Below are 24488 nucleotides of genomic sequence, written 5' to 3'. Positions count from 1 at the left end.
TACTGCTGAGCCGGACACAGATCAAGCCCTAGTCTACAGCATGATGTGCAAAGTTTGCCCAATAGGAGACCCCTAGGATGTGGTAACAGGGCAGAAAGCCTGATGCCCGCACTGTGTTGCCCCCTAATCACGTGCGTCGACACGCGTGGACCTGTCGAAGACACAGTGACACAGGCTGATAAGCAGCGGCTCTCAGATTATCGCCGAATTGTGTGGTCAGTCAGTCTGCATGGGTTCTGTGTGCCTGTATTACTGGTCTGGGGGGGGCAGGGGGCGGGGTGGGCAGAGGGTGTTGGGGGTGGGCGTTTGGGAGGGGGACCCGGTTGACAATTCTACACAGTTGGCACGCTTCTCAGTGAGGGGGGTAGAGTGAGCAAGTGGCAGGCAGAGAGCGACTTCTGAGAGGGAGATAATCCCATCTCCACCCTCCTAGGTAATTTTCTCAACAATTTTTCTAGGGAAGCCAGGAAAGGGCAACAAGGATGACCCTGGGATCCATTAAATGCAGCTGAAATTCTGCACCTCTCCGTCCTCCTACTGAATCTCCCATACTGACCCCTCACCAGGTCCTGTCTCCATTCCTTTGGTAAGTCCTTTTCCCTGATGTTCTTGCAGTTTGTGCATGTAATGTATCCATCTGCATATAAATATACACTTCTGAAGTACTTCAGTTTTGCATAAAGTCTGACCTTTGTTGTCAGTCGTCTTTGCCTGACACATTTTTCCTTCATTCGCCTTTTGTTTCATCTTGCTCGTCGGCCTGTCTGTCTTTTATCACACGTCTGTCGGTACTGACATACGTAAATGTCTGAAGGGTTTAGTGTGCCTGCTGTAGAGCTGTCATCTTTCCTCGTTTTTTCTGCCAAGAAGTCCGTCTCAGCTCGTGGCTGCATGTCCGTTGGCTCATGCTCGTCTGTGCCTCTGTTTCTGTCAGTCAGACTGTCTCACACATTCCTCCACTCAAACATTTGTTTATCTGTCTTTGCCAGTAAGTTTGTGAGTTAGTTTCTTCTTGGAACTCGTCATCTCCTTTTGCCTGTCAGGAAGTCTGAGGCGGCTTTTGCTCTGTCATTGAGTTGAAGGTGTAATGCAGTCGCTTCCTTCCTCTCTTTTGTCCTCCCCAGCAGTGTTGTCCCCACTGTACTCCAACTGGAGGACTCAACTCTTTTTTTCTGGAAAGTCCTCTCGCTCCTCTTCCTCTCCGTCATGACCCTACTGGCCTCTGAAAGGTCCCTTCTCATCCGAAACAAGTTTCGTTCCGGTAAGGCTGTGGCCTTCGGCACAATTCAGCTTATTGTGGCACGGTCAATGTTGTAGAATGTGTGACATGTGACACCTTCCCTCGGAAACCCAAATATCATATTATAGTGACGGAGCCCGATTACGTAGCTTAATCGGTGCGACAACAGCAACAAGTGTGACACACGGTAAATATTACAAATTGTTTAACTGCGGCAATCTGTAAAACTAAATCTTACAAAAATAGAGAACCAGTAAAATGTAGGCCAAGTGAACAAAATAATAATTTGTACTAACCAGTAGATGTTTTATAGCCAGTTGTGATTAAAAAATAGGCTATAGTGCAGCAAATGCTTTAACATGGTTTGTTACTACAGATGGGAGGACTTAACACTTAGCACTCCACAAAGACTGCTGTCCTCAGACCAGCATGTTAATAAACATGGGGGGGGGGCTTGGGTTCTGACCACCCAACCACAAAGCGATAGGAAAGGATCCCCACTGAGATCAGTATTTGTCACTCTATGTGGTCCTCAGGTGTGACAAAGAAAGCTCCCTGTGAAATCCATCTGCCTTTAACACCCTCATGTCAAATGTTGCTTTTGTGTACATTAATAGGAGTTTTTTCATTACATATAATATATATATATATTTTTTGTCTCATATGTTTATATATATAATATATATATTATTAATGATATATGTGTATTGGTAATAATATTGTTTAATTTAAAAATCCAAACAAAATATCAAAAAGTATAAGAAAATGATAATTATTAGTATTGGAACACAAAAACTGTGTTAAGGTTTGTGAAGAAATAAAAAGAATATTCTTTGCTGTTTATTGTTATTAAGGGCCGGACAGGAATAAAGACCGCTGAGGTACAGAGGTGAACAGTTCACGCCAGTCTGACCCCACCTCAGTCCCCCTTTAAAATCTTTTGGTATATCTGTTGTATTTCAGAGTTATACCCAATAAATTGTACAGTATAAGCTAGAGATCAGTACAGTAACTCCCTTCCATGGTCTTACATTTATATGGCCTAAGCAGCAGACCGCATATCAGACGTATGAAATGCAGCGGGGGTTCTGTGGGTCAGCCCCCATTGCTAAGAAGGCATGACGGGTGACCTCAGGACAGCCAATCCAGCTTCCCCATCATGTAATACCCTGGGCTCTCAGCTGCCTTCCTCATTGTGCTGGATTGACTTTCAGTTACACTTTGCCTTTTTCATGTGATATTTTCTGCCATTTCTTTATCAAATCAAGTCACAAAAGGCTGGTCACCTTAGATACAGTGACCAGTACAAACAGTGAAGACATTCAGTACTCAGCAAGAATTTCACTTGCATGATTTCTTGGTTATGAGGCACTCTGGAAGAACATTATAAATATTACTTGAATTGCTCAATTTAGGTACCATCAGGTACCGATTTCTCTGATTACTTTAAATTTCATAGTATTATTGGTCACGTAATTCAAATAATAATTTTTTTAAGGCAATATATTTATTTAAAATATTATTTACTATTTATACTTGCTTGACTTTAAAAGACATAAGCATATCTTGAAATATTCTCTTAATTTCCGTAAATGGCTTAATTCTCTAGACTTTTCTACATCTTTTTTGTGTTTATTACAAAAAAGAGAGAAAACTTGGCCTCGTATTGGTTGCTCGTGAGGATTGCTTTTCATGGTAAATTTTTTAAATGAAACATAGAATTTGTTAAATTGTAGTAATAAAATGTCCTTAACATTTGGTGTATTTCATGTATGTTGACTAGACTCCTGACTTACATTTTCTTTTATTTAACTAGCATTATTTATTTACTTTCCTTGTCCTGGTTTTAGTGATTTTAAAACCTCATTAGAATAATGCTGTCAGTTAGATCATCAGCAAGGTCTCTGCATATTAACATACTCAAATTATTTGTTATTTTTCTATGACGATTTTAAGTCAGCAGTTATTACAAGTGTAAGGTAGTCATGTTCCAAACCATGATACATAACAAAAGCATGCAGCTGTTTGTTTCCTGGCATAAATTTGTAGATGTGTCGTATTTCCCTATATATAGTATTACATCACATATTACTGTGCCTTATCATGCTTGATTTCTCCTCCCTGGGTAGTGCAGTTATTTCACTGTGTTGTAATAGGACAGTACTCCGCAGTGTTTTCGGGCAGTATTTTAGGACAGTACTCTGCAGTATTTTAGCACAGTACTATACAGTATTTTAGGACAGTACTCTGCAATGTTTTAGGGCTGTACTCTGCGGTATTTCAGGACTGTACTCTGCAATGTTTTAGGCCAGTACTATACAGTATTTTAGGACAGTACTCTGCAATGTCTTAGGGCAGTACTCTGCAGTATTTTAGGACAGTACTCTACAGTGTTTTAGGGCAGTACCCTGCAGTATTTTAGGACAGTACTCTGCAATGTTTTAGGACAGTACTCTGCAGTATTTTAGGACAGTACTCTGGAGTGTTTTAGAACAATACTCTGGGGTGTTTTGGGCAGTACCCTGCAGTATTTTAGTGCACATAAAGGGAGGTAAAGCCCCCGACTGAGCTGGTGTGTAGCCTGTTATGTGTCCACTCTGCATGACAGTGCTATGTGCAGATGGTTTCAGCCTTGTCCAGTGGAACATACAGGGGTACATTCCCATGTACTGCACCAACCTGATGTAAAGGATTTCAACAGCGCTCAGCTAATTAAAATCTATGCCTCTGCCCTTTCGGTTTTGCTTGGTGTGTTTTGCTCGGAACTGTGGGCCTGATGTGGTCTTAGAAGGAGGCTGTCTGAATAGCGGAAGGTTTGCGTAAATGTAACGTTTTATCTTACCACTTCATGGGAGGGATTTGAAGCCAGAAAGTCAGAGGAAGAATTTACTTTGCACACATGGCAGCAAGGGAGACAGAGTGACAGAGAGAGAGGGACAGCTGGGAGGGGGGTGGAGATGATAAAAATAGACATAGTGATGGATAAATTCTTACCTCCCTCCCTCTCTCCCTGCCAGTTACTCTCAGATCTCAGAACTCAGCACAGAGTTGCATTATGGGAAATGTCACCCAGTAAAGCCACTGGTTGTAATTCACCAGTTAATTTTGCTGCTAGAGTTGGTGTATGTGACCTGGGACATGACAGGTGATTTCAGGCGGTTCTTTAAGCCTTCTAATCTTTCTTCATTTTTCAGTCCTGCAGCTGAGGATACAGAACCGCAGGCAACAGAATGAAATCAACTCAGATTCCGGTACGTTCTCTGCAGCTTTATCTGTGTAGGTCTGCATGCGGGTGGGCATGTCAATAAGCAGCATAAGATCACCACCCAAGGCGCCTGCTCCTCCGCAGTGTTTTTTTTTTATAACTTATTTAAAAGGTGTTTTCTTTAAGCATTTCTCCCACTGTAATGTTTTCCTTCCGGCCCAAAGGTGTGAAAAGTACTTGCCACCCTCAACTAGGAGAGAAAGAGAAGGAATGTACTCCTGGGGTAAATAATGTTCTTTCACATTTCTCAACGGCTGCCAAAAATCCCACAATAAAAAGTGTAATAGAAGTATAATAATTAAAACATAATGATGCTTGAGAAAAGTCTCCTGTGACCTGTTGTTTGCTGTTACAGTGTCTTTCGGATGACAGCCCTACCCACAAGGCTCCCCCTAGTGGTGGCCTGAATACAGAACCTGCAAAGAGCAAAGTACAGGGTGAGCTCCCGCAAGACTCCTGCATAAATGTCTGATGATTACATAGGTTCACTTCATTCTCACTTACATATATGGTCAGATTTCGGATAAACCCAAGAGTGTATTGCTCATAACTTGTACCGTTTTGCTTAATTTGGACTACCCACTGGAACAACCCAGGTAAAAAAGGCGGGTATTTCTGGAGTATATTCTGGAATTGTCCAATAAAATTTTCCCTCATTGGCTGATTGACAGAGGAATAATCATGCAGGTGGACAGACATGCGAGAGTCTGGCATAACAGTTAGCAGCTTACTGTCTCTCTCAGACTGGAGCTGTGGGGCAGGACTGAAACAGAAGAGAGCCCGACTGGCAGAGGATCTCAGCGAGAAGATCCAGCGCCGGCCTGGTCCTCTAGAGCTCCTGCAGAAGCACATCCTGCCCCTAGAAACCAGTGGGTGTCCCGCCGCACTGGGCCTACTGGCGATTAAACTCGGGGTAGGCAGCCGTGCTGCTGGAGTGCTGGTATCCAGCAGGTTTTCTATCCTACCTGAGTTACTATCTACCTGAGATCAGCTGTAGTTCATCAGGCAACAGGTAGCATGGAAAACCTGCTGGATACCAGCACTCCAGGATCAGGGCTGCATTCATGGCAAATGATGGAAGAGTGACCTCTACTGGGCTCTTCAAATAACTACCGTACTCATGTGTTACTGGAAAGGCATTCTGATTGGAGGATTTTAAAACTGCCTTCTTTACATCTCAGCTTTGGCTTTCCTGACCGAAGACCATGTCGGGATTATGACACTCTCATATTTCTCCGTTCCCCAGCTCCCAATCCTCTCCCTGAGTTGTCAGATCTCTCTGAAGATGATATCTCCTGCTCCTCCTCTTCCTCCTCCTCATCTCCCGAGCAACTCGGGATCCACCAGTCGCCGGGTTTCTCTGCATCTCCAGGGCTGGTTGGGGAGCAGTCGCTAAGCGACTCGTCTCATGGAGCCTCCCTAAGTCAGAGTCCCAACAGCTTTCAGGTGAGATGAAGAGACTGAAATTACTTTTAAAATATGCTTGGGTGGTATTTGGTATTTGACACTAAACATGTCACTGTTGTCTTGTTTCCAGTGTAGCTTGGCTTTGCCCCCGGTAACCGAGGGCATCTGCCAAACAAAAACCATGACTGTGATTGAATCCGACTCGATGGCAACGCCCAGGAGAGCCAAGGGAATCTTCCTAACTATCCAGGCCCCACCTCTGCTGCCCAAAGTTTGCATTCATTTCCATACATTTGCATTGCATACTTACAATGTTACAGATGTTAACTGTGTTGCTGTAACATTGTTGTTCATTTCAAATCTGGCTTGTATTTCTCCTTCTACCAGACAGCCCAGCCGTCTACTTCACCTCCCCAGTCCTGTCTTGCTTCCTCTGTCCCTCCAACGCGGCCACCACGCTCTAAGAAGCCCCGCGATTCCAAACCCAAAATTAAAAAACTGAAATACCACCAGTATATACCCCCTGACCAAAGAGGCGGGGCTGGGGGTGTGACAAGTGGAGGCTCCACCCCAGTCCCACCTATTGACCCCGCCTACTCCCGCCTCCTGCAACAACAGCAGGTGTTTCTACAGCTACAGATCCTAAACCAGCAGCAGCAGCAGCAGCAGAACACATTGACACCTAGGTGAATTTGCGTATTTACTTAAGGAGAACCCTGATCCTGCACACTGTGGTTCTTTGGTGATTTTTGGCCAGTGCTTTATGGATATTCTACTGCAGACCATTGCTGACAAGCATTTCTTGTCATCTCTGTTTTCCGCCTTCAGTCCTGAGCCTCAGATAGTGCAGTATACTGGAGCTACACCAAGCACCTGCCCCCAGCCCGTCCCCATAGCAACAAACCCAGGCTGCAGCCCAGATCCCATCCACAAACCCGAGCTCCTTCCCGCCAACCTTGATGACCTCACGGTGAGACGGCACCAAAGCTTCCAGCCAAAATACTCCCAGAAATAACTTTGATTATTATCTTATCATTATTAAATTGATTTTCCCACTCATGTCCCATTTGTTTGCTCCCCCACCCCTTACTACCTGAAGGTCTCCGAGCTCCGCCAGCAGCTCCGTAAGCGGGGGCTTCCTGTGTCGGGCACTAAGCCCTCGCTCCTTGAGCGCTTGCGGCCCTACCAGCTGCCCCGGCCCTGCCTCGCCCCCACGCCCCTGTGTCCACCGGGGACCCCGGTGCTGGCCCCCAACCTCAGCCCAGATCTCCCAGCCGACACCTACAGGCAGCACAACAATTTGCCCTCCAGGGGCAGTAGCGAGCAGGCCTCGGGGTTCCTCGCCATCACGAACACCACTGCTCTCCCGCTTCCGTCCTCGTCCCCGCTGACCTCTGGCATCTCCTGGCGACCAGGCCAGGCAGCAGAGGAGATCAGCGTGGAGATGGAGATGAGGGAGAGGATAAGGAGTCGCCCAAGAGACAGAACTCCCAAAATATGCCTGGACGTGGCTGGAGACAGTGTAAGTCAACCTGTCATTCTACGTGGACTCATTCTGCATACACAGACAAGGGAACTGTTTGTAACATTTTATTTCTCCATACAATGACATACAGTGGAGTTGCATATAATGTGGATGGATAATGAAAATTGCCAGCTCCCATTGCCTCTCCAGAGTCCAAAACATCCTCAGAGACTCTGCCCATCCTGCACACCACCTGTTTGACCTGCTGCCTCTGGTAGGCGCTACAGGTCCATCAAAACATGCACCTCCAGACTAACGGACAGTTTCTTTCCTTGGGCCACAAGATCATTAAATAACAACAAGATAAATCAACATTAGTCGTTAGTGATGACAATAACCAGTGCAATAATAGTAATCCTTTGTATTTATCTTAATACATAGTATTTATATTTACTATCTGCCTCCTATGGCTGGCAGTTTTCCTCACATATACATACAAATATTTATTTGTATGGTTGCTTTTTTCTCTTTTCTTGTATTGCACTGAACATGAGCAGCACTATTCTATTCTAAAAAAAAAAAACTGAAACACTGGTCTATAGTGTTTGAGATTTCACGCCTATATTTGCATGGCCTGGTGGTCCGACTTCACTGATTGCACATTCCATCAGTAAGAACGGAGTGTGAAAGTTTAATTAGCAGAGCAATAGCACAGCTGTACATAAAATATTGCAATCCACACAACATAATGAGAGACATATCAGAGTTCAAAAGAGGACCAATTGTTGGTGCGCATTTCGCTGGCACATCTGTGACCATGACATCAAGTCTTTGTGGTGTATCGAGAGCCACGGTATCCAGGGTAATGTCAGCATATCGCCACGAAGGACAGACAACATCCAACACGAGTAACTGTGGACCCAAGAGGAAGCTGTCTGAAAGGGACGTTCGGGCACTACGCCGGATTGTATCCAAAAAAACATAAAACCAGCTACCCAACTTAGTGCAGAATTAAATGCACACCTTGACTCTCCTGTTTCCAAAAAACTGTTCATTGCTCCACAGGGTCAATATTCATGGTTGGGCTGCTGTAGCTAAACTTATGCCAAAGCCAAACGTCAGTTTCAACGGTGCCAGGAGCACAAATTTTGGGCTGTGGACAATGTGAATCATGTATTGTTCTCTGATGAGTCCATGTTTACTGACTTTCCCACATCCGGGAAAGTTACACTGTGCAGAAACCCCAAAGAGACTTTACCACCCAAATTGTTGCATACCCAGAATTCAGCATGGGGGTGGTTCAGTGATGGTTTGGGCTGCAATATCTCAGCATTTCATAGACCCAGGCAATATTCTGCCCTGAAGGTTATGCTGTGAATCAGAATGATAATGCACCAATACATACAGCAAGACTAGTGACAGAGTGGTTTGATGAACATGAAAGTGAAGCTGAACATCTCCCATGGCCTACACAGTCACCAGATCTGAATATTATTGAGCTACTTTGGGGTGTTTTGGAGGAGCGACTCGTTTTGCTGCAGCAGCTTCACCTTGTGACCTGGCTACTGTTCTGCCAGAGGAATGGCTCAAAATGGCTATACTAATAAATTATTGTGGTCTAAAATCAGGTGTTTCAGTTTCATTGTCCAACCCCTGTATGTGTATACCTAGCTATGCATGCATATGGTTTATTTATTGATGTAACAGTTGTATAGTTTTGATGCTCTTCTACTGACGTCTGTATCCTGTTACTTTTTCCAGTCTCCAGATAATTCACTCCATCCATTCCTGCAACAGGAACCTGGGTGCGAGCGGGAGAGCTCAGAAACTCACAGTCAGACGGAGGTCTTGTTTACGCAGGTGAATGCTTTGTTTCTGTTGGCTATAACTTTACTACATCTCAGGAAATCCTGTAGAACTTGTATAGGTGTATTCACCGTAGTTTATTTTGCAATTTGGGGTGAATGAGCTGCTCTGCTCCTAGCCCTGCGATGCGATTGGCCAGGACTTTGAGCTGCCCATGCAGATCACTGCCAGTCCAGTCCAGACCAGTTCCAGTGGGCGGAGCCTGGAGGAGGAACTACAGGAGGCCATTCAGAGAGTCTTGGTGAGGAATGTCCAGTGGCTACAGTTGCATTTTTTTGCTTCTTCCTGGCCTCGACATGGACATATTGTCGGTATGCAGCAGGAGAATGTAGTACAAACTGTATCACTTATTCACAGGCTTAAGAGCTCACACTGCATCTGTTCTTCTAACCTTTTCCGTGACATGCCTTGTATGTATATATATGTATATATACTTATTTATAGTACAGATATATAACTTGTTTTGACATGCGGGTGAGTCACCATCCGCTTTCTTGCGCTTTCTGCCCGTTTCGTCAGATGGCTCCCAGTCAGTCTATAGATGACATTCTGGATGAACCTGTAAGCTGCACAGGTAACCCCCCCCCCCCTCGCCCACCGCCCCCACTTCATCTCTATCTCTATTTTATCATTATGGCACCATCCGCCATTCAACCCCCCTGTCACCCGGAAGGGGAGCTGGCCTTCACCTTCCGTTCCCGCTCTCATGACTGATTTATGTCACCCTCTGCTGTTCTTTCAGATACAGCTTCTTCAGTCTCTGAGTCCCAGACTGTGGTTTCCTCCCTGTCAGGATCCTCTCCACCTTCCCACGTTGACCAATCACCATCTTTTCTGCACCCATCCAAAGATGAAAACCCCCTGTCCTCCCCACTCTGCTCCTCTCTCCTTTTGGAGCTTCCTCCATCACCCTCCAGCTCCATCCAGCTTTGCCAGCCACAGCCCCCTCCGCCTCCTCCTATCTGCACCACACCTCCCACTGCAGCCTTGTCCAGGAAGAGACGAGAGGCTGCGACCTTTGACCCTGCCGACTGGCTGGAGTCCCTGACCTCTGGCCTTCGACCTTTGACTCCTCCGGCTGCCCCATTTGTGGAAACCGACTTTGGCCTGGACTCCGACCTCAACGTGAATCGGATTTTGGATTTGATGGTGGAGCAGTGGTGATGGTAGGACCCAGTGTGTGTGTTTTCCTTTGTGTGCAGTGGGGATAAAGGCAGAATGCCCGCCCTAAACCTTGCCACACTTGTGAATTTCTTTCAATGTTTGTGACTTTCTCGATGAACAAAAAAAAAAACAATTCCTAAGTTGGACTACGAGGGTAACTAAAGCAAAATTCTAAAAAATGCTACAATAGCACAGTGATTGGAGTGTTGTGAATGAAGCATCTTCCGTCAGAGGCAGGAAAACATGACGACCCATAACAGGGGGTGTGACTGATATACCAATGAATTCAATCTTCGAATGTTGTCAAAATTCATGCCAAACCCTTGCATTGTCTGACCAAACAACTTGATTCTGCAGTAGGAATGAAACTATCATGCCTCCAAAAAGGGAATCGCCTGTCTGACGTCTAATATACTCTGTCTTACTGTTGACCTCTGGCCTTGAGTTCAGCTCATGGTGCAAGAGCAGATGGAACAGCTGCTCCTGCCAAAGCTACCTCCTCATCGGGCTATTGTAGTCACCACAATGGGAAGAATTTTGTTTTTGCTGCCTCTTAACATGGGTTTGTTTGCCACCTCTTTGTCTCTCCATCCACGTTCATCCTTCCTTTCTCCACCCACGTCCACTGTTGCGACCAAACAGGTAGCGTTAGAAGGTCCTCAGCGACGGTCTGTGTGCCACGCAAGGTCGAGACACGGACTCCGCCGAATCACCTGCTGTTAGCCTAGATCCAAAAAGGAGGGGAAGGATGGCACACGCCCACGTGGAATAACACCGTCACATATGTCCCAGACAGTCCGAGGCTTCTGCCAAGTTTCCAAGGGGCGTTGCTGTGCCCTTATTAAAAACCGCCATGTCTGTGTCTGTATGGCACTGTGTTGTGCATTTGGCAGGGCTGAATTTAGGGCAGTGGGAGCCCCAGGCTAAAATCATCGTTGGGGCTCTACCTACAGCATAAAATGCTTCCGGAATGGAAATAAACCATTCAGGACCCCCTACAAGTCAGGGCCCAGGCTGCAACCCAGTTTTGCTCCTGCACCAACCCGGCCCTGGCGTTCAGGAGCTTCCTGGTGCCGGAACACTACCAGGGGGATTCGGAAGTAGGATTTCCATCACACGCCTTGATCGAAATGGCCCAAACCTTGGTAGCTCTCAAAGCATGACTAAGTGACCGTCACCTAGGTGAGCATACAAACACTGCGGTTTAACAGCCCGGGTTTGACTTACAGGTGGTGATTTTACCCATTTTTGATTAATTTATTGCATAACTTATTCTGGCAATGTTATCCATTGACGTTAAAGTTGTATTCCGACTTTAGAAATTAAAAAGTCTTAATTGCTTTCACAACTGTTGGCATTCCTTCTTTCCTGCATTTTAAAATATCAGTAGTTTTCTGTTTGTTATTCATCATTACTTTGTATCATTATATTGTCATATAGACTTTTCCCATTTTCTCTGGATAAACACTTACGATGATGTTACCTCCCAGGTGCAGATATGTTTTAAAAGAGCAGCTGGTGTCAGAATGTAAGGATTTAAGTTTTATTGACTACATTACCAGGAATACAAACAACCTTTTCAAAATGTTAGGTAAGAAGACTGTAGAAATGTGCTAGTCCCCATTCTTATGGGTTCAAATCCCCCTGCTGTGTGTATGCCCACCACATGGTTATGGGTTCAAACCCCCCTGTTGCGTAACCTTCCCATGTGGTTATGAGCTCAAATCCCCCTGGTGTGTGTATGCCCCCACTTGGTTATGGGTTCAAATCCCCTTCTGTTTCTATGTCCCCTGTGTGGTTATGGGTTTGAATCCCACACACCTTGACGCTCTAGTTGTATCCCACAGTCCAAAGGCAGGCAAACTAGCATCTCTCAGTTGGCCTTAGTGTGTCTTAGGTAGTGCCTATATGTGTCCCGTGATGGAGTGGAATCCTAGCAAAACTGTCTCGGATTGGCTCTATCCTCCATGAAGGGTCAGTGGTTGGAAGATGGATGGATGGGTGTTGGTTTACGCGTTAGGATACGCCATGCCAAATTACTTAAATGTATATAAACTCTGAGTAATTTTGAGGTTTGATTAGCATAATGCCTAAAAAGCAATTCTACATGCAGTTTTGAAATTTCTTATCGTCACAAACCCTGTGATATGGAGAAGGTGGAACAATGGAGACTTTATAACGGGTTCTGTGTAATGTATCCCTGGCTGCTTTCCATTTGCTGCGTTAGCAATAAAGTAATTTAACTGTGCACTTCTCTTTCTGCATCAGTGACCCTCTCGGAAATGCTGAACCCGCCAGCTTATCCATGTTAATGTTACCACTTCTCCAGTGTATATATCACTGCATTATACAACATCTTTAAGCAATTGTAACAAGATTCTAGTTTGTAAGGAGAGGATACATTTCTTTTGGGAGAAAGTGCTTGGGCTAATAAAAGTTTCAAATAAGCATTAGAGTAATATAAATATTATACGATTAGGTACCGTATGTCATAACCACAAAATAAATGACCGCAGGTATGCAGGGATTATGCATATGCAGTGCTGACACTTCTGAATAAATCTTTCACTTCTCTTTTTTTTCTGCGTGTGAGTAGAGTGCAGCTTTTCACAGTCTGACAGTTTGGTGATGCGGACAGCCGAGGTTGTGTATTGGTATAGTGAGCCCTCGGAGACTTCGATTCCGGACGAGCCCCCAAGTTCGGGTGTCCACCCCTTCCTGGCCGCACACCACCCTGTTCCTTAATCCTGGATAGCCACCGGGAAGCTCGAGCAGTGCGGGGAGATGCTGATATAACACATGTCATCCGAATACCTGCCATGTTGTATACAGACATTAGAGTTTGACTATTTTTTACTGTAATATCGATATTTTTACTAGCAAATCTCTTGATGCTACATATTCTGTTTGTCCTTGGCATTTCCCCCATCACCTGGATGTACTGCCTTATTGGTAAATCACTATTATTTCATTAAAATGTCACCACATTTGTAGGAAGATTGAGGTGCATGCAGGATACACCAGGACCCCGGAGTGTCCCGAGTTTGGGGTATTTGGGTCAAAGCCCCGGAAGAATCCAAGTGAGGCCCAAATGATTTATTTACCTCAGATGTTTTAACAACCGCACCCTCAGTCTGCAGTCTGGACTAAGTCTCTGGTGTCTTCAGGTCCTAACAGCTCTCCTGGTAGGATCTAATATGGGGTACTGATATACCATATTCACAGGCTTCTTTAAGGCACAGCTATAAAGACGAGGACACTCAGGTGAACTGTGCCTCTCTGGGTACTGGCTGAAGGTTGGGAACGTGGACAAAAGCAAATGGAGCGAAAAGAACAGCGACAGCGTGACACACAGGGGACGACGGCCAGGCCACACTGCTGCATAGGCACCCAAGCCGCACGAACACAGCCTGTTTACAATCCAAGTGTGTCTCCGGGGATGACTGGGAGAGACGACATCCCACAGAAAAAGTCTGAAAAAACCGGGAGGCTGCCCCCAAGTGTAGAAGAGGGCACATTACACCGATGGGCACCTCCCATGATGATCCACTAGGTGTTTCAGAGTTAATATGTATGGCAAATATCATCCATTTGCCAACCACTTAGCCAGTGCAGGATAACAGCAGGGGAGCTTGGAGTCCATCCCAGGCAGCAGAGGGCAGAAGGCAGGGGATGCCTTGGATGGGATGCCCATCCACCACAGGGCAATTTAGAGAAACCAATAAGCCTAAATGCATCTCCATGGACTACAGAAGGAAACTTCTACCTCAGTGACGAAGGGAACATTGACCTTCACGCACTGGGAGTGCAGGTGGGATTCGAACCCAAAACCCCGTAGGCAACCGTGCTACACATTGAGTGCTGTGCTGTTTGTTATAGGAATGACTCAACCTAAACAAAATGCTTACCATTCATTGTTTGCAAAGGAGGATTTCTTTTTTCCTGGACAATGAAGGTGAAGAATGAGAGCTGCTTCTGGTCGAGGCGGAGAGCGGTGGAAATGAAATGCGGCGGAGCTGGAGGAGTGGTGGGGGCCGTATTTCTCCACTCGAGGGCCCCGGGCCCTGGAGCAGCCCTGACTTCGGCGGGACACCCTGCCAGCAGTCAGCTCTGCTGTTGTTTACCACAAAGGCGATTTTTACTCATAAACTATTCTGGGCAGATTATATTTACTTGTGTTCAATTTATTTTCTTGCAGGGGCATCAGAAATAAGGGCACTAATTAAAAATTTATCGGTGTAGCTCTTAGCTCTTACCGCAGCCCTTTGCAAGCTGTTTATCCACAAAGAGATGCGCAGCGGGATTTGGAAGGTGTGCATCTGCATGAACGCTACCCCCCCACCCCCGAAAGGCTGTTTTCTATGTGCTGCTGGGCCTTGTGACTTGTAAAGCAGTGCCAGATTTTCGCCGTTAAGGTTACCTTGGTGAATTAGAAATGAGTGTTCTTCTATATTTATTCTGGGAGCGTGTAAAGGTGGTCCTCTGCCCTGTCCGCCGTGTGGCACGGAGCAGGACCGGCCTTCCCTGCTGGTTGGCTGTCAGCCAATGGAGCTCATCTGCCTGCTGCTTTCAGATCCAGATTCCCGCTTGTGTACTTGTTACATCAGGTGGAACCATCATGAAAGCAGCCTTGAGAGGCTGCGGGGGGGAGGGGAGTGGGGGTGGGGGTGGGGGTGCAACTTCTGATATAACCTGGAAGTCTACTTTGAATCCTTAATATGGGGTTTTGCTGTATAATATCTTGCGTTCTGGTAAAGCACTGATGATGAAATTGTGGGGACTCATCCTCCTTTTCCAGGTGCCTCCTGACTGAGGTGAGTCAGCCTGACAGGCTGGCCCAAGGACGAGCAATGCGAGTTTCATTAGGCGGCGAGTAGGCATTCCGTGCTGGTGAGGTTTATTAGTGTGCTGTATTTGTGTAGCCTGAATGGGACCGCAGGCAGTGCGGGAACCTGTAACCTGAAGCTTCCTTTTTCAGGTCCTGGCAGGTCTCTTGCAGCAGTGTAGATATCTTGCTGTTTCTATCTGTTTATTTCCCGTAACACTGATCCGGTACAGAGTCAGCCTGAAGTCTGTTCCATGGAAGCACTGGGTGCAAGACAGGGCAAACACCCTGGCAATTTCGAGATGTCTATCTGCCGACCCGCATGGTTTAGGACTGCGGGAAGAAACTGGAGAAGTTGCAGGAAGCAAACACATGCAAAGTCAAATCACAACTCCAACTGTGCAAGCATTAGGTGACAGTGTGGCTCAGCGAGCCAAAGTGCCTCCTGTCATGGAGCCCCTTTCACTGGCTAAAAAACATCACCCTGAAAAACACATGGTGCTTTCCAGAGTGTCGCACGTTCCCCGTCCCTGACACCGCGATCCCAGAAATGAACGAACGCGTTGCAGAACTCCTGATCATAGAAGTTCGAATTCACAATGATTAAGCCATTAATTTTTCCAAGGGTATTTTAGGCCTCAGTGCTTTTTAGCTTAGATTAAAAACTGCAGGCTACCCTTCAACACGAGAAACATGATTACTCAAGGAGACAGAGGGATATATTTATTCTGCGATATTAATAATTCTAATATGCAGTAGTGCTGGTGTAGTCATTAATTTAAGTTTCTTTTTATTTTTGAATACAAAATGAATGCACAGAGCAGGATCTCATGTGGCTTTCGCCTATCACACTTCAGGATCCATGGTGTCGATTCACACGTGCAGAATCCTACAAGCATAATTCATGCATAACAGGTTTCCTTGAAGGCTATTTCATTCTGGCATTTTTGTGCATGGTTCTGTTCCTCCGTATTTCCTGAAGATGAAAGGGAGGCGGGCCCTTTGATATGTTAAGCGGTCGCATGGAGATGGACGGAGTGAGATTCCCCCCGGAGCAGGGATTTGTCTGGGGTGACGAGGTTTGGGATGCTGAGGCAGCCGGTGCGCTCTTTCAGCTCTGGTGAGTTTCCCCTCGCCGCGAAACAAAAGGCAGCCCAAAGAGCCTCTCATTCATTACTGACCGTCACAGTGACACCCCGTACCGGCCGTAATATCTCACCGGCGAGAGACAAATGCACGCTGTTAACATCTTTGCATGGCTTGTTGCGGAGGTTTATCACCCAGCTCCCAATGCAATAAGTCAGGGTGCAGACGGAGAGAGAGGCGTCCGTTACAGTACTGCTTACACCCTGACTGAAAAGGTCATTCGCCTTGTACAGGCTTCATACGTCTTAATATACATCCTCGGGTAAACGCTGCGGCATTTCTGGCTTTCTTAAAAAGCGAAGGAAGGCTGGTGTCCGTGTTTTCGTTTCCAATTTGTCTCTGTCAAGTAAAAGCCAGCCCCTTAATGATGCGAAACGTGGTTTGTCACTCCTGGTAGGGTTAGGTATTAGGCTAGGAAGATCATTTCTGCCAAAGGAAAAACAAAGGCTTCAAAAGCTGGGTATAAAATTTGCATGTAGTCCACCTAAACATCTGGATTTCATTTTAAGATGTTTTTGAGTCTTGAGACGTTAATAGGAGATGATTACATATTGCTGCTCATTTCATGCAGTCGGACAAATTGTACCTTTCCATTCTTTCTAGAAGCCAGCCACAGACTGCACTGCAACAGCCCCGCAAGTTTGATCAGGCACGACACAACAGGCAAACTTTTTTAGAAGTTGCTTCTTCCTTTTGGCACATATTTGTTGACAACTTGTGTACAATACAGAAGATGGCAGTCGTCGAAATGACCTTCAAATATCATGCAGAAAAGCATGTTTTTCATCTGTGACTCAAAAGAAAACAAAACAAAAACAAATCAGGCCCGAATCTCACCTAGCGTCCGATTTTTCCTCAATACCAAGTCAAAGTGGGATTTTATTTTAGTTAGTGACACTGCAATGTTCTAATGATTCTTTGTGTGACCCCATAGACCGCAGAATAAGAGCTCCTGCACTGGATTATGGGGTCACAGTCCTGGCTTTGGCAGGCAGTCTGTACCCAGCTGAAGGATCATTTTAATTGGTTCACAAGTATGTAAATATACTCCACGTGATCACTTACTGCAAAGCCTATTTAAGCTGCTGCATTCACAGATTTCCCAACTAGGAGAGTGCAAGTAAAAACTAGGCCATCGGTCTTCTTGGAGTGAATAACGATTCTGTATTTTATACATACTGATATCATTCTGGCAACACAAGGCAATGAAGAAGTATTACCAGTCAGAAAATAATTAATTAAATAACCGAAATAAACAACAAAATAGAGTGTAAACTGGAGGGAGGGTGAAAGTAAGGGAAAAAAAACCTGTTCACAGCCCACAAGCGGAGGTGAAAATGCTGTGGTTTAAAGCGAACGTCAGGTAGCATTCAGAGGAATCTGAGATTGTAACCTAGATATCAGCAACAGAGAGCCCTGACATTCCGGAGGAAGGCTGTCCAACTCTGGCTCCAAAAATACATAATGCATGATATATGGAAAGTTGTTTTTTGTAATTGTCTTATATCTGAATTTTATAGACTGCTTCCTGCATACAAAATACATTTTCTGGCACTCTATGTAAAAAATGAAGATTCCCTAGTTAGGCCTATTTAGGCTTGGATAAGCACTGACTTTAGTGTAATCTTATCACCATGGGACTGGGTGTAATTGCTGAGATACTTCAAGTCTGTGCGATACAATCATTTCGAAGGCACAGCCGATTGATATCCAGAGGCTGATGGGGAGACAGGTGCCCACGACCGTAATGGAACAGTAACTGTGGCCAAAAGCGCGGATGACAGCAATGGCCGTGAGTCATCTCTGTTGTGAGTAACGAAGAAACTGAGGATCACTGCATACTGGGCTGTGGCTTAAGGAAAAACACATCTGGAGTGTCTTTTTTGGGGGGTTGTTCAATCACCCCACTGCGGTGCTGGTGAGGTTCCGGACTCCTAGAATAATGAGTGAGAATTAATGCTGCCCCATAAGTCAACGCCTTGGGTGATCAGCTGCGTTCTGTCTTCGTCTGATTAGGCAGTATTCCATCGCCAAAAGTTATCTCCCAACACTGAGCAAAAGCCACCAATAAGTGCCTTGTAACCTGCTGCTGTTAATTATTATTATTAATAATGATAATAATAATAATAACAACAATAATGATAATAATCGCATTATCCATGTCCTATTAGCCTAAAAGGCTACATTCTTTTTTTTCTGTCCTACGCTCTCAGCAATAAGTGTTAGGAATGTTTCCTTCCTTAGTAAAATACACTTACAATATCCAGCTATTGCTACATTCAAACAATACTATAGATACATCATTTGAGAATGAAAACAAACTACATCATCCATGACCTTGATAAACCAGTATTATCACATGCTGGACCTGTAGCCAGAAATGTTGTTTGTTGGGGGTGGGGTTTGACCACCATACCAATACAGCTGTAGCAGCAGATTTTGAGCCGCAGACCCATTAGTGTGCCTGCCACCCAAACACACACACACACACACACACACATCCAGGCAAGGCCCATCAGGTCCACCATCACTCACGGTCCGCGTTCAAAATCGTCATTGAACTACATGTCCATGTGCCTGATTGATAATGGAAACAATTTATATATCCTTATTTTACCACGTGCATGGCTGTCAGATATAAAGCCTGGATTTCTGTAATCGGCGCAAAGTTCACGTGAGGCCAAGTTATTAAAGTGTGAATCTCATTATTCAATGACATGCTGCAGACATTAATAAAAACGCTAAACGGAAAAGACGATAAGTCACACGAGTGTACTGTGAGGATTCTTGCGGTTGACCTGTTGACGTACGAATATGTAATTAACAAAAATAACGATATGAAAGCACAAATTGCTTTTTCGTATTTCTGCAGCTACGTAACTGAGCAATATGGATGATTCACACGCTCAGCCACACTGGCCTCTCTTCCCGGCTACGAAATGAAACGTACTAAAAAGAAGGGGAATGCGCAGTTCAAATTACCATAATAATTAGGTGGCAAATACTAAATGGCTCAGATGTAGTTTTTCATAGCTAGAAATGGATGTTTGCCACTTAGATTAACCCGAGCTTGTATCTCAACAGTACGCAGGTCAAGGTCTATGACAAAAATACAAAGTGGTCGAAATATTGAACACTTCTGTCACATGTGGTTAGTTGGGCCTGGACCTTTATAGGTTTTTTCCCCCACCTCTGCTGTACCTTGGTTATCTTTTTCCATTTATACTTACGTTTAAGCAAGCTATAACTTAATCACTTTTGATGTTTTTAAGTCTTTGTTAAGCGCTTTGGGGGCACTGTTGGGAAGGGTGCTACAGAAAACTTAATTAAAAAGTGGGTCAGGTTTTCTTTTGTTTGTTTTTGTGCTGCAAATTGTGATAAATCAAACAGCAACGACCCAGTTTGCCAGAAGAGTAAAAAGTCAGATATGTATTTAAAAACGTAAAATGGTTAAGAAATTCACTGTACATTATTACAACGTCATATGACTATAAAACACAGTTTTTGATACATTTACATAAGTTTGTAAACATTTAATACCAGTAAAATTGACGGACGTCATATTTCAATTGTAATCTCATTTTTCTCTTAAAATATTATGAAACTGCTTTTAAACGTCTGTGTGTAAAAATATTTAAAATGTTATATAAATAACATTAGGCTACCTACTGTACTTGACGTCCATCTATCATATATCCCAAAACTATTATAAGCCTCATAGCATTACACCTCTCAGCAAATAGACCTTTTTAAACATTTTAAAAGGATGTAGCACTAGCCTGAAACGGACGTAGCTTTCCCGCTTGTTTGCCTGGCGGAGGGCTTACGCAAATCTAGCCTGGGGGCCGCCAGGGATATGTCACTCTGGGGTGGAGTTTAAGCGCACAGCGTTTGGAGGTGAAGAAGCGGGTGCCGCACCCATCTTCCTTAAGGACACCTCGTCGGAGACTGACACAGACCGAGTAAAGCGAGGGGTGGAGACGTAACCTAAAAAGGGCGAGAAGAGAATTATTTTTTTTAACTGCACCATGAAAACACAATGGAAGAAAACGGGGGAAGGAAGTGAATAATGAATCGCCTGAAAAGACACTTGTTTAAAACACTTAACACATTAGACTGCAGATAAGATACCCAAGAATAATGTCTAACTGGTTTCACTATAAAGAATAAAGATTAGGCGTCAGCGGAAATGGGTACTGTATAAAGCAATTGTTTCACATTTGTTGTAGGCTGATATGTTATCGTGTCTCAACATACACTGACTTCTTGTGACAGATGCGTCATTAATTTATTTTACACGACTGTCATTTTGCGGCACGAACGGTAGGTGGCAAGATCTTTTTCAAAGTTGTTTAATACGGCAGCCATGGTGCTGCAATTACTGCATTTGAACACAAGGTGGGTGTCTTTTGCAATCTGTTGCATTGACGCAGTGAAATTATTGCTACGCGCGATTCAATATGAACGCTTTTTCCTACCACCTAGCCCCAAACACAGCTAGAGCCGTTCTGTTCCTCTTTTACCGGTCCTTCTTTACCTGGACTCTGCTTGGATTTCAGGTTGTTGTTGGTTTGCTCCTGCAGCTCCTTCTCAATTTGTCTGACCTCCTCCAAGCTCATGCCTGGGAAAGAAACGGAAGGATTGATGACCGCCGTTATTGCTACTAATTATAACCCTAATTGTTATTTCAATCGCGAAAGACAATGACTTAACCCTTTCCATACCGTGCCATTCGTCCATCCAAGCCACAGCCTGTCTGTGGCCAACAAGAAGGATATCATTAACAGTCTGTGAGAGAAAAACACCACACAATAATTAGCAAATTAAGAAACAAATATGTATTTGAACACTGATACAGCAGAAATATAGAACATGTTCCTGTATTTCAAGCCCTCAACAGACAAAAGGATTTTCTGAAATTTCAGTCATACCATTAACGAACGCCATATTTAAGTAATCTTCTCATTAAAAATTAACCCCCCTAATTTCTGTGAAGTGTGCTCTGTAGGGGTGTGTTTACCCGGTGTATGAAGTCCTCGACCTTCCCCTGCAGCCCATAGACTTCAAAGCTGCACTGCACTCTCTTGTAGGAGCACATTATGGGATGGCTTTGATTCTGCCATCCCGCCTGCAGAGGCCCCCGGCCCGTCTTTGCCGATACCCATGTGCTGAGGTCCTGCGGAGCGTATATGGTATTAACATGCTTGCTGCTGAGTCAGCCCACCAGAGGTCTCAGTCTGACCTCATTACGCAACAGCAACCTTATCTGGCGCAGACACGGAGAGTCGGATGGAGCGTGCCATATCACAGATGGGGACAGACAGACAAAGCTGGGTACCTCTTTTGATTTATAATGCTTCTCAGGAATGGGATCGTTCAGGATGTCCAAGTGGCTCACGTTCTCCTTTGGGGTGGGTGTGTCTCCGAACACCTGCATCATCCATGTGATAGATGTTACTCAGTGCCATTTTCATTTTCTTAATAAATCAATTCCTTGCTGAAGGTGACAAGAATGAAGACAACTGCATTTTTAAAAAAAAATCATTTCATTTATCTTTTTTGGGTCAGACAGTCTCTGGGGCAATTGGGGGTTAAGGACCTTGCTCAGGGGGTTAATGGTGAAATCACTCTGCCGACCTTGGGGTTTGAACCAAAGACCTGCTGATCGCAGGCAGTGTGTCCTAATATGCTGCGTCACACCCTATCCCTACGTCCCCTCTATTCATCCAGTTCACATGTGTCTGTTGCTCTATTCCTGACCTCAAAGTAATTTTCCCATGTATGAGTACACTCATGCCCCAAAGGCAATGTTTGATTCATCAAGTCAGCTGAACTGTGTAACTTTGCCAGTTAATCCTCACAAATGGTGCGATTCCACACGCACAGTAGGGCCAGATGCGAGGCCACAGAGCTACCTGCAGTGTAATTGGTCCCCTCCTGCCCAAAGACGTATCGGTCTGTCAGAACCCACGGCTCTACTTTCACCTCACCGGCTTATTCCACATGAACTTGCTGTGACTTACATTGAGATTGCTTCCATTGTTGTCCTCGAACTTGGTCTCAATCCGGATGTAGAACTTGGGGACGAAGGAGCACTGATAACGAAAGAGAGCACCTTTAAGGAACGAAAGCATTCAGTGCAGGGCTGAGAGATTGTACAGCCACGCGCTGCTGGTGAGTGTGAGAGAGAGGGAGGGGACCAGCACTCACCGTGAACTCTGCATGGCCGTCAGTGTGAAAGTGAAAAAGAAAGAATTGGTCAGTTTGCTTCTCTGGCTACGGTTCCTGTGCTTTGTGACAATGAAATGGCCACAGGTAGGACAATGCTGTCCCAAAAATACTCCCACACACATTTGAGAGGTTGTACTAACCGGTTATGGTGTAAGGGTAGAAGTTCCAGGCCTTCTCTATGATGTAGAAGATCCGAGGGACAAACATACTTATCCAAGATGGAAGTTTACTGAGAACAGGAGGGAGGGAGCGGGAACAGGGTGATAATCAGGCCATTAATGCTGGCGCCAAGGGTTGTGTTACAGGGCAGCGGGGCGAGGTGCCTGTGCGGGCGTACCTGCTGAGGTGTATGTGCTTCTCGGTGTACTGCCCGGGGCCGTGCTGGGGGTGGGCATGGGGCTCATTGCAGATCACCTCCACCCCTTCGCCGTCGCCGCTCTGCTCGTGGCTGTGTTTGCTAATCATGTACAGCTGACCGATTCTGTACTGAGAGAGCAAGAGGGAGGGACGGACATACAGGGGGATGCTGAACCAAAGGCGTACGCACAGAGCAAACGAGCGTGCCAGTGCCTGGCGGAGAAAGCCGCTATGCCGTGCTGCCGCCTCGCCGACCAATCACAGAGGCCGGTGCAACGCAAGGCGACTTTGTATGTCAAGTGGAAAAGCTATAGGGGATGGAAATCTATCAGCTTGTTGTAAAACACCACTCCTTCTTCTCACATGTTCTTTTCAACCTTCGGGCAAATACCTGTGCTTGGCGGTGAAGGACTGAACCTGCTGGACTCGTTTAGAAACGATTAAAAAAAGGGGTAAAATGAAGCAAGACTACAAGTATATGTAGAAAGCCATGATAGAGCGTAGTGTGTCTGTTGATGAGAGGCACAGGAGAAACACACACCGCACTGTCTGTATGGCACATACACACACAAACACACGCGCACACACACACACACAGAGCGACTTCCTGTCCGGTCCTCCTTACCTCCTCCACGCTCAGTGGCATACATATCCTGTACTCCTTCATCAGCATGTTGGCACAGTCAGTCTGCTGCTCAGGTGCCTCTCTGCAGATCTCCTGCTCCCTTTTCCCTGTCTAAAGGCGAGTGCGCACCCAGTCATACGAGCACGCCGCTCTCCAGCCTCCGAGACTTCCTCCTTCTTGTTTTTGTTGAGCCCTCCTTCACTCGGTGGGTAACTGCTTCTGTTCTCCCTTTTTCTTTCAGTTTGTGACTCCTCTCATGCTATAACCTTTTGTATTAGTAGCTCCTCCCTCCCCTGTCTGGGGCACTCCTGTAAATTTAACTTTCTTGTAAATTCCTTTGCTTATCTGCTCCCCTCCCCCCGCGGTTCTTTCCCGCCCACCTTACCGCATTACCTGTTTCCTCTTTCTCTTTCTCTCTCTTTCTCTTTCTCTCTCTCGTTCTCAATGGGCTGAGACTTCCTGAACTCTCCACGCTTTTTCTTTTGTTGACATCCTCAGTCAGGTCGCAGCCATTAATTACCCCCCTGATCTGAGCCCTGCAGCCCAGATTTTACCTGCAAGAAGTTTTGCTCCTCATAAAAATGTAGAACTTTAAAAGATCCGGAAATGGCAGGCTTATGCACCAACCCTATACTAGACTGTTATTACCACAACAGGCGTCTTTTAAAGTATCACCTTTCATATGAGCTTTTAGCCACATCTGCTTTGTTGACTCTTGCTGCGGCCAAATGGAGCCATGTGACTCTGGGACAGGGGCATGGAAGTGGGATTTTATTTATGTTTGGGAATGGAGATGGGTTTAGGACAACAGATGAGAGGAATAAGAACAAAGCATGAGGATAACACAGGCAAACAAAGCAGCCATTTAGTTTGGTTGTGGTCTAAAGCTGGGCGTGG

General features: G+C 45.3%; 2 protein-coding genes and 1 long non-coding RNA gene across 3 annotated transcripts; 2 read left to right on the top strand and 1 right to left on the bottom strand.

Moving 5' to 3' along the window:
• The first annotated feature begins 322 nt into the window (after window positions 1-322).
• LOC111853288 (myocardin) lies at window positions 323-11755 on the top strand. The gene is given in 16 exon segments (XM_023830005.2): window positions 323-586; window positions 1128-1261; window positions 4435-4491; window positions 4670-4728; window positions 4861-4942; window positions 5249-5374; window positions 5752-5951; window positions 6043-6183; window positions 6300-6598; window positions 6741-6882; window positions 7012-7434; window positions 9139-9237; window positions 9362-9484; window positions 9763-9817; window positions 9986-10392; window positions 10394-11755. Coding segments are annotated over 15 exon segments (2349 nt in total). The 5' UTR covers window positions 323-586; window positions 1128-1206; the 3' UTR covers window positions 10475-11755.
• A 4334-nt stretch (window positions 11756-16089) lies between these two features.
• On the top strand, window positions 16090-19722 carry LOC111853295 (uncharacterized). Its single transcript, XR_002840425.2, has 2 exons — window positions 16090-16352; window positions 16982-19722. It is a non-coding gene; the product is annotated as an uncharacterized lncRNA (long non-coding RNA).
• Window positions 19723-19779: 57 nt separating this feature from the next.
• On the bottom strand, window positions 19780-24180 carry pitpnc1b (phosphatidylinositol transfer protein cytoplasmic 1b). Its single transcript, XM_072716640.1, is given in 9 exon segments — window positions 19780-20365; window positions 20916-20999; window positions 21103-21166; window positions 21399-21554; window positions 21717-21809; window positions 22402-22558; window positions 22749-22838; window positions 22947-23095; window positions 23592-24180. Coding segments are annotated over 9 exon segments (969 nt in total). The 5' UTR covers window positions 23640-24180; the 3' UTR covers window positions 19780-20237.
• Window positions 24181-24488: the final 308 nt, after the last annotated feature.

The sequence above is a fragment of the Paramormyrops kingsleyae genome, chromosome 9 (assembly GCF_048594095.1).
Source record: "Paramormyrops kingsleyae isolate MSU_618 chromosome 9, PKINGS_0.4, whole genome shotgun sequence".
Lineage (NCBI taxonomy): Eukaryota > Metazoa > Chordata > Actinopteri > Osteoglossiformes > Mormyridae > Paramormyrops > Paramormyrops kingsleyae.
Note: the sequence above shows the minus strand (reverse complement) of the source record. Positions and strands in the feature narration are given on the sequence as shown.